This window comes from Lolium perenne, chromosome 4 (assembly GCF_019359855.2).
Source record: "Lolium perenne isolate Kyuss_39 chromosome 4, Kyuss_2.0, whole genome shotgun sequence".
Lineage (NCBI taxonomy): Eukaryota > Viridiplantae > Streptophyta > Magnoliopsida > Poales > Poaceae > Lolium > Lolium perenne.
Window position 1 is genome coordinate 3,139,241 of NC_067247.2, and position 10,691 is coordinate 3,149,931.

The following is a 10,691-nucleotide window of genomic DNA, read 5'->3' on the forward strand; positions in this document are numbered from 1 at the left end:
CTAGACTCGGGGGCTACTCCCATCGGGAGCGCTGGACGCGCACCCGATAAAACGTGAACTCGAAGATATTACTGTGAAGAAATATTTGAAGAAAAGGATGGAATGCTTAGCTCGAGTCTGCACCCGGTCACAAGCGCCCGTGCCCAGACTCGGGGGCTACTCCCATCGGGAGCGCTGGACGCGCACCCGATAAAACTTTTTTTGCACTCCAGGATCATGCCCGGGGACTTGATTCTGTGTAGGGTAACGTTGTTTTGCCATCGGCAGTTAACCAGCAAAAGCTGGGCGCGTTACTCAATATCCTTTGCATGTTCAAACTTTACTAAAGGTACAAGCCCCGGTACAAATGTATCGGATGGCCTATGGAGACTTGCGAAAAACTTCGGCAGAAGAAGACGTTTGAGTGGCACAACTTGAGTCTACGCACGGATTGCAAGCATCCGTACCTAGACTCGGGGGCTACTCCCATCGGGAGCGCTGGACGCGCACCCGATAGAAGAAGACAACGCAGCTACAAGATGGACAAGAATGATCAAGGGAGAAGAACATTCGATGGAGGCACGCTTCAGTCTCTACCCGAAACATCTTCGGCTAGACACTCGGGGACTACTGACGTGGGCATTACCCTTCGGGTAACTGGCATTGCCCTATCCTGTGCGGCCCAACTGGAAGCCCATCAAGACATCCGATGGGAAGGTGGGCCACTGCGACAGTGCTGGAGAAGACTCCTTGAAGAACAAGGCAGAGAGGAGCCGAACAAGGAAAGCTTAGCGCTAGGTCTTTTGTAAAACCTAGTCGTACCCGGACAGATCTCTTGAGACCTGGCCTCCTATATAAAGGTTAGGAGAGGGACTGCCGAGGGACGATCGATCTTAGCAACTTTAGCCACCACAAGTTTAGAGCTAGGTGGCAACAGCGCTTAGCCTCCCGACGAGACCACAGCCGAAACCTTCGGCACCCCATTGTAACCCATTACTTTCGTAATCAAGATCAGACAGGCAGGACGTAAGGGTTTTACCTCATCGAGGGCCCCGAACCTGGGTAAATCGCTCTCCCCGCTTGTCTGTTAACCGATGTCTCGTGTCAGCCTACAGGATTCCATCAACCCTAAGCCCCAATCGGAGGGCATTGCCGAGGAGTACCCTCGACACGCTCCCTGCGCTATTGCTAGGCGTAGATGCAATTTGTTCGCTTGAGAAACAGTGTACTGGTTTCAGACTTGTTCAGAAAAACTAATTTGCCACATCTGGTTCTCAGCTCTGAGTGCAAAACATCACGTCAGTTCAGAGACAGGGCTGAATTCGTTGCAGCCTGAATTTAGTTTGCGCGGGAGTCTGGATTTAATCTCGTCGATCGGCTTGTTTAATTTCTTCACACAATCCAGACCACTGGAAGTAGGGTTCAGACAAACTAATTTTGCAACCCAGGCTCCACAATGTCTGTTCAGATAGGACTCGGAATAATCATTCGCAGAAAGAATTAAGTATGTGCAAAGGTGCACGAGTGATATTATGGGAAATCATTTTATTTCATCAATTGGGTAGATTATTTCTTCACATGATCCAGATCACTTGCAGAGTATTACTGTACATAGCTAGAGAGTACATACTGCAAGCAGAACATGTATTTTTCGTATGAGGCGAGCATGACACAGCAGATCGATCACTGGAAGAAGAAGAAGTAAGCATACTAGTTCGCTACTCCGGGTCGTCGTAGGAGAGATGGGAGGCGGTGGCGCAGCCGGCAGCGTCGGGGTCCTCGGCGCCGCAGCAGTCGTAGAACCTGGCGGCGTAGGGCGGGTCCCCGTCCTTAAGCTCGTAGTACCTGCACCATCGGCGCCGTGGTTAAGGGTCAGTTCGATTGATGGATCTTTTGACTGACTGGGGATGGCAGCCAGGACCGGAATCGACGGTTGTACCTACCTCTTCTGGTCGTCGTGGCGGCGGCAGACGAAGAAGGAAGAGTGGAACCTGCAGGACTGCGGCGTGTTGTCCGATGGGAAGTACTTCGCCTTGCACCGCCGGCACACCCTCGACGCCGCCGCCGCCGCCGCAGTCGCCGTCGCCTTCGCCGCCGTGTCCTTCTCCATCGCACCCAGTTCTTCTTTTGTTTTCCTCATCATTTTTTCCTCTTCCACGAATAAATCGATTGCTGTTTTTTTTTTTTTTTTGAAAGTAGAACTTGTATTACTCAAACAGTAGTAAGGATACAACAACCAAAAGCATAGAAATACAAGAACACTAGGAGCAGATACAGTAGGAAAGAACCTCGACTCGCTGATTTTCTATTTTGGTTGTAACTATGGAGAAACCTTGTACCGATGTGTAAGAAGCTTCCCCGGTTTTTCCCCATTTTCTTTGTCTTTTTTTTTTGTTGTACTCGGTAAAACTAAATATTTTTCAAAATCATGAGCATTTTTAATTATAAATTTTTCTACACGGAGAACATTTTTTAATTATGAACCATTTCAAAATTCATAAACAATTTCAAAAGGTGAACATTTTTAGATTTGAATATTTTTTAAATTTAAATATTTTTATACCAAGCGAACCATTTTTAAAATTTGAAACTTATTTTACTGGCTGAACAACTTTTAAAATGTAATATTTTTCCTAAACGAAAACTTTTAGAACCCGAAACTTTTTTCAAATCATGAACAGTTTCCAAAATATGAACCCTATGTTATTCTGTGAACAAAATTTAAAATCAGAACCATTTTTCAAAACTAAACCAATTTCTATATCATGGACATTTTTTAATTTATAACTTTTTACCTGGTAAATATTTTTTATTTTGGAACCATTTTCCGTAGTGGACTCTTTTTTAAATTTGAACCTATTTTAACCAATGAACAATTTTAAATTTGGAACGTTTTTCCCATCGAACTTTAAAAAAAAATCTGAATCATTTTTAGCGTAAACGATTTTATTATAGTGCATGATCGTCCCTGATTGCTTTCTTCACTTGCTTCTCGTATGCCAGGTCAACTGGTAATCGCGCGAACTTGCTTGGTGGGCCAAGCCCAAGTAGGTACACGACAGGAGCACGATGTGGGTGAGCTGGGTTTTCCCGCTCGCTAGAAACCGGAAAACCTATACATCGCCCATTAGCATGCGGTAATACTGCAGCGACATGGGCCGTGGCCGAATTTGAATACTGTTTTTCTTAAAAACCTGAAGTTTACCAAATTTGAAATTTTTGAAAAGAAAAAAAAGAAAATATGGAGAAGAGGCTTTACCTGAACCGGCCCATTAGGAGCGAACGCGGGAGCTTTGTGTGCGTGCGGTTATCCCGCACTCACTGGAGCGATTAATTTGTCTCGCGGGAGACTTCTTTGAGTTGTTCGTTATCACAATTTTCATCATGTCGTTTGGATGTTTACATTGAGGGGGTGGTATTGGATATTCGGGTGATTCAAGTCCCGAATACACAATTCTAACTGTTTTTATGTAGTATTACGTATTGAAAGTAGCTATTCGGGCCGAATATTCACGTGAGGCCCGCACAGCCAAAAAACGCGAGGCCGAATGTCGAAGGATTTAGCTCGACATCGATTGGTATTCGGATTCGACGCATCGCCAGGCACCGCTTCGACGCCTCGCCCCGCACCGCTTCAATTCCTCTGTTCTCTACACCTCCGCTCGGGCGGAAGACCGGCCTGGCGGCGGCGACGAAGGTACGCCGGCTTCCTCCCCCATCCGCCCACATCCGCATGTGTTCTCTGGCCTCTAGCCATCCCTCCTTCGCCGCCCCATCTCGTCTCTGCTCTCTCTTCCCCCATCTTATCTGGTTTTGTGCTGCATGTATAGGGGGGGCGACCTTGGTGTCCGGCGGCTGTCTCCCGCGAAGATCGGTGATCGCCGGCGTCCAGCACCCAAGCGAGGTACGTTTTTGCAGGATGCCAACATCACCTATCTTGTCCGACATCCTCCTCTGCTGTCCATGTGTTCTCTGTGAATGTGTTGTATGTTGTGGTCAAATTAGCAAGCTTTTAATTAAATTATGTGTACATATAATGTTTCTGCTTGTCAAATATTGTAGTACAAATTGGATGTCGTGCTAATAGAATTGATCTACACTGTAGTTGAAAAATGTCGGAAGAATTAGAGTTGGTTTCTTACATAATGGAAGAAAATAAAAGAAGAAAGAGGAGAAGGATTGTGTTGACGAAAAAATACTTTGAATCCACTCTTCTTGCGATGGCATATCTTAGTACACAAAGGATGCCGAGGGAGTTAGGGAGTTTTTCTGACGATGAGCATAAGCACACTCTTAGAAAGTACTTGTTGAAAGATATGTACGACGGGACCGAAGTTGCATGCTATGATCAACTTCGTCTAACAAAAAGAAATTTCCATGATTTGTGGGTTATGTTGCGTGAGAAGTGTGGTTTAAAGGACAGTATGTATGTTAATGTTGAAGAAAAGGTTGCCATGTTCTTGCTGATAGTTGGTCATGGCCTGAAAATGAGGTTGTTGCGTGGACAATACAAGAGGTCTTTATGGACTATAAGTTCACACTTTTCTAGTGCGTTAACGGCCATTCTATCTCTCCATAGAGAGTTCATTAAGCTGCCAGATCCTTCTGCTCAAGCTCCGAATGATTACAAATGGAAGTGGTTCGGCAATGCAATTGGAGCGATAGATGGTTGCCATATTGATGTTTGTGTTAATGTGGCTGACCAAGGAAGGTACAGAAATAGAAAACAAGCGATAACCACTAACATGCTTGGTGTTGTTGACTGGAACATGAAATTTCTTTATGCATTACCTGGATGGGAGGGTTCAGCATTAGACTCTAGAGTCCTACGTGATGCAATGAGAACAAGTCGCCAAGATGCATTTGTCGTACCTAATGGTAGGACGCTTTCACTTGGCATTTTGTTTCTATTTTCGTTGCGTCGTAGCTAACTAAGTTTCTTGATTGACCGTAGGAAAATATTACTTAGTTGATGCTGGTTACACGAATGGACCTGGATTTCTAACTCCTTTCAGATCCACTCGATATCACTTGAAAGAGTGGGCATCAAGTGCACAACGACCACTTGATATTTTGGTTGTGCCGTACCAAGTTTCACACGTATATCATGTTATGTGAACATGTCCATTTCATTGGATAACTACTGTACGTGGCTAGGTGCTACTATATGTGCAAGATTTACAAGAGACAGAGAGCGACAACCAATACAGAACCTTATTTGCGATTCCACATGTTAACCATCCAAACACAATTTGATATTCAACCTCAATATCTAGTCTGGGTTCCGAATATCTAAACATCCAAACATAAATATTGATATTCAATCTCAATCTCAATATCCTGGGTATTAGACATTCAACCCAATATAATATCTAGCCTTCCAATGCAGACATCCAAACGAAGTAACTGATTTCATGCATACCAACAGATGTTATAACAACTGTAGAAATTAATGGAGCTGTGCCTTTGTAGAAAGAACATTATCCATCTCTTTGTTGGTAATCTTAAGAGTTAAGTCCATTTTAAAGCTTGAAGTTATGGACGAAAGCTAAATCAGACCCCAAACTCTCAATCCCGGTAATCAACACACGGATATTTGCAATCCCAGTCTAAAGCAAACCTTTTTTTCCTTTCCAAACAAGGATTCCCGACGTGGACAAGGTGTGGCTGGGAACGGCGGGTCGAGGAGGGTGCGCACATTGGTACATGTTTACTTTGGGTCGGCCCAGTCTTTTCAGCCCAGCCATTCCGTAGCTGTGCAGGATAGGTGCCTATGAGCACTCGCGATGACAATGGCGATCGACGATTGATCGCTGCCACCGGCGACGATCGTGATGAAGCGAGGAAAAACGGCCATGCAGGTAATGTCTCTGACGGGCTACTCATCTTCTCTCTATATGTTTTCCCTTTTGGACACCATTAGGGTTATGGTTTTTAGAGGCCAAATTGTGAGTTTTCCTGTAGGGGGAAGTGAGATTTTTATGGGATTTATGTGAGGTTTCATCGGCTATACGGCTCGAATTAGCATATTTATGTGTTATCTCTTTCCAATGTAGGATCTTTCTGTTCATTCATGGACCCTTCAAAGATACTGATTTGAGACGAAATTGATGGCATCGGAGAGGTCCGACGGATTGTTTCCAACCGGACACCGATAGATAGTGTTTACCAATCAATAAATATGACGATAAGATCATGTACATTACAACCAATGATTGATATGCCTGTTTTATTGAGTGATACTATTCCCATGTAGCTCAAGATCACATTTTTTAATGCTCAAAATAAACTCAACAAAACATCACAGTTTTATTATATTTGTTGTCCTACCAAAAACTCATCATATAGTTTACCCATGTAGCTAAACACAGCCTGCTGGGCCACCATAGAAAAACTTGGCACCTATTATTGGTGACACATAATAACATTTCGGAGTTTTTGCAATAACTGGTAAGTCTGATTGTATAAGGGTGGCTTGACCATTCTGATCAACAAAGTGAATGTTGAAAAATGATGCAGCATTTTTTGATGGAAGCGATCCACTGCCCATTGGAGGAGTTGGAAGATTCCCTTTGGCTATTGATTCTCCGCCAAAAGCAATGGAATTTGCTTTTGTTGCTAATGTTGTAAATAAGTTGGCAGCATAGTAGCCCACTGCTGTTGGAGTGTCATCATTGATGCCGCAATACAACCACCAATTTCCACTAGACTTCTCCTGTTATCAACATTAAAAGTTATTGAATAATAAAATGCGAGAAAACTTAATACCATTCCTAGCATGTGTGGAAAATATTGGATGGGTGATGTTTAGGTCAAATAGGTGGTGCGCCATTCAACAAACAAAACAAAAAAACATGATTACTTATTTATGCAAAATGTGCATGCATGGTTTTATCATCTTACATCATGGTTGAAGACAATGGTGAAAAGAGTGCCGACACAGTCCACCAAAATGATTTGTCACGCGCTTGGAAGATATATTCGTTCCATTACTATTTTTGGTGTCTGAGAAACACTTTTAAAAACCTGAATTTCAGGAAACGTGATTTTTTCTTCTTTTATGACTTTCCTCATTATATGTACCATGTGTCTGGTTGCTATGGTTTTGATTGGGCTTGTCAAAATATGTTCGGATCAAATAATAACCCTACCCTTTTTGGAAATGCATACATAGTCAAAATATATACAAAATATAAAGGTACTATAGAATCTAAAAGGTCAAATCTTACTGGGAGCGATGTTTTGAAACATGGGAGGATATTCTCCTTTTATTTTGAAATATGTCTTAAACACATTTTGAAATTTCAAAAAATTGAAACAAAAAATTCACACGTACATCTCCACGTACTACGCGCTTACAAAGTTGTTTCATGAAAAATCAACTTATCACGTGGCGCGTGTAAAAAAGACAAAATCCGGTGCTTAAAATAAGACTTTTCACGAGATAAATTTTCTCTTTTCTATAGAGACCACAAAAATATCTATTTTTCGCGAAACTTGACAAACGGAAATAAATTGTGGAGATATATATGCAGATTTGTTTGTCAAATATTTTTGACATTTCAAAATATGCTTTTTTGGTAGAGGAAGCATATAAACCGGGGAGCCAAATTGATTTTCCAAATCTTAAATCTTTATCAAATCTAAGTATCAATGTATTGAAAAAATAGACAATGTTTTCATACCTTAATCACTTTTATTGTAATTGTTTGACCAGACCCACCAACAATAGAACCACCATTTATAATAGAGCCTGGAGTTATTTCCGATCCATGTTCTAATTGAAAACCAGGGCAATCCATGTTGTAGCACCCCCTCCTTCCATATCCATTCTATTTAGAAGTATAATCAGGTAATGTCATTAAATGGAAGCTGAAAAGTTAGATAATACAAAGAAATAAGGAAAGATACAGTCCAACGAGTGTAGAAGTGAGTATATGTATCACCATATCTCTCAGGAGAAACCTACAATATAAAAAAGAAAATATAAACAGTTAGCAAACTCTAGAATGTTACTGGAAAGAATGATTTTATTTTGTGCAATTGGAATTTATCAGTTCCTCGAATCACCACTGCAAATGGATGCTTCATTGTAGTATGATAAATAATTAGATTCCTGGTTTTAATGGTTGACTGAATTATGTCTTACAAATTTTGGAACTTCTTAATGCCACCGACTTACAACAATAGATGGTAGCTTCAAATAAACTTCTCGTGTTCTTCCCAACATATAACTCATTAAAAAAGTGTTATTCTAACATGAAGAAAAGGTGCATGGGCTATGGTGTGAGCATATAATTCTAGGTGGGAGCCAATCAGGCTATGTATGCTAAGAAGAATTCAACTAGAATCCATTGCTATGTGATATCGAAGTGGAATGGACTATCGATACTCTAGGTGCTAACTAAGGTGATTATGTTGGAAAAAAATGTTTGGCTTACATGTCACTAGTACATAACATCGTGATTAGAACACTTTCAATAGATGGGAGACAAATTAACATATATGATGAAAGTGACAGACTAGTGTCAACTTGGTGAAGGTATGGTGTAGTTTTATGGGGTAGTAGCGTCCAATAGCCTCACCGGAACAACCCTCGGCGGTTGACGTGGGGTAACCACACCAATGCCCATACATGATGGACTTGAGTTTTGGGGAAAAAGCATGTTGGTGGTTTCGATGGTGTACAAGCACAACACACAAGGAACGAGGCGAGTTTTACCCAGCTTGAGGCCTCTGAAGGAGAAACCCTACGTGATGCTTGTCTGCTTGTATTATCGACGTGGTTACAAAGATCGCTGAGATGGCTATGGTGAGATTGGTCTAGCGTAACTAGGATTTTGTTGGGTATCGTTCCTTGTGCCTGGCGGCCCCTCCTGGAATTTATATGCGAAGCAAGGTCTCAAATTATCGTGTCTAGTTAGGTTACAAGGTAGGAGTTTCCTTAGTCAAGCTTAGTGTTTGTTGCACATGCCATGTCCATGGGGCTTCGGGTGCTTTGTGTAGCCCAGCTTCTCTTGGGCTGATCAATCCTTATGTGGGCCCTTGCTTGGACCGCACCGGTTATGGTCACGAGAGGTGTCCGTTTGGGTATGTCTACATCAGTAGCCCCTGAGTGTGTAGGGGAGTTGAAGAATCGCGTAGAGACTCAAACCGTTATGAGCATCGTCTAGAGCCAGCAAATTTATAAGGTGATGTTGTGGACTTGGAAGTGCATCAGGCTCACATGTAATGTGTTTCTAAAGCCATAGGGATATCGATTAACGTTCCTGGTACATCTGATGGATCGGGAACGGTTAATTGCTCTTGGGAAAAGAAACTACGCAATCTACTCAAACTCGAGTCCCCGGACTCGAGCCCGGTATATTCTAGGCATAACTCGACTCGTGGCATGGAGGCCTTAGCGAATCGAGCTCCTACTTATGTAAAGAGTACCTAACGCATCCGTCGGGATTTTTCATCATGCCATAGGCACGGTAGTTAACTGGTAGAGCATTGCGGAGGCGAGTAACTGGTCAATAGATAATATCTAAAGGGATTATCTTTACGTCGTAGATGTAGCATCCAGATTCAATCTCACAACGGATGCGATCTGGGAAATTGAGGATTTATGGACTCCATACTCGACATCATATAGGTTGTTGTGTGAAGTTCAATACAGCCAAACATAAGGCAAAAATCGATGTTGCGGAAGCAATCGACAAGTGAAGTTATTTTTCTTATCAGGTGCGCGACCAGCACTCCCAATGGGAGTAGCCCACGGTTCTATGAGCAGGTGCTTACAGATGTGCATAGATTCAAGTTGTAGAACTCAAGGAGAAACTCGAGCCAAGTTCTGGGTGCAGCCCTTTCCTTATCGACTCATGTTGGAGGATTTAATGGAGTTGGCGCTTGTGGGCATGGCCCATTTTCTTGTCAACTCCTGCTGGAGGAGTTATGACATGACGCCAGGAATGACATCATGGCGCACTCGAGTGCTTCCCTGAGTGGTCGATGGGACATGACGCTTGTGGGCCTTTGTCAGAAGTCTGACTAGCAGGGACCGATTTGTCGGCACAGCGTGCGCAAAAATCGGGGCACGCTGTGTAGTAACTTCCTCTTTTCCAGGGATAGTGGAATAAATGGGGTGATGGTTCACCTCTCCGCACCGCTACATGTTGCTTGTCTGCTTGTATTATCGATGGGGTCACAGAGATCACCGAGATGGCTACGATGAGATTGGTCTAGCGTAACTAGGGTTTTCTTGGGTATTGTCCCTTGTGCATGGCTTTTATATGCGAAGCCATGTCTCGGGTTACAGTGTCCAGTTAGGTCACAAGGTAGGAGTTTCCTTAGTCAACCTTAGTCTTTGTTGCACACGCCAGGTCCATGGGCCTTCGCGTGCTTTGTGTAGCCCAGCTTCTCTTGGGCTGATCAATCCTTTCGTGGGCCCTTGGTTGGACCGCACCGGGTATGGTCACGAGAGGTACCCATTTGGGTATGTCCACATCAGCGGTGGCCGGTAGTAGTGAATAACTTCTAACCACCTTAACTCACCCCTTTAGATTTGGTAGTTAGGTATTAACATGCATATATCTTTGTCTTGTGCTTCTGCACGGGATCACAACTCCACTTTATAAATGTGGTGTTTTAGGACCAAAGACCAAAATGTGGGGTTAACAACTACCCACTTTAGCTTGGTCCATTACAACCTTTATATAAAAAAATCCAAT

General features: G+C 42.9%; 1 protein-coding gene across 1 annotated transcript; it reads right to left on the bottom strand.

Moving 5' to 3' along the window:
• Positions 1 to 1,509: 1,509 nt before the first annotated feature.
• On the bottom strand, positions 1,510 to 2,269 carry LOC127349366 (uncharacterized). The gene is made up of 2 exons (XM_051375107.2): positions 1,923 to 2,269; positions 1,510 to 1,824 (listed from the first exon to the last, which is right to left on the bottom strand). Exons 1-2 carry the CDS (start codon positions 2,120 to 2,122, stop codon positions 1,698 to 1,700), a joined length of 327 nt encoding a protein of 108 aa, XP_051231067.1. The 5' UTR covers positions 2,123 to 2,269; the 3' UTR covers positions 1,510 to 1,697.
• Positions 2,270 to 10,691: the final 8,422 nt, after the last annotated feature.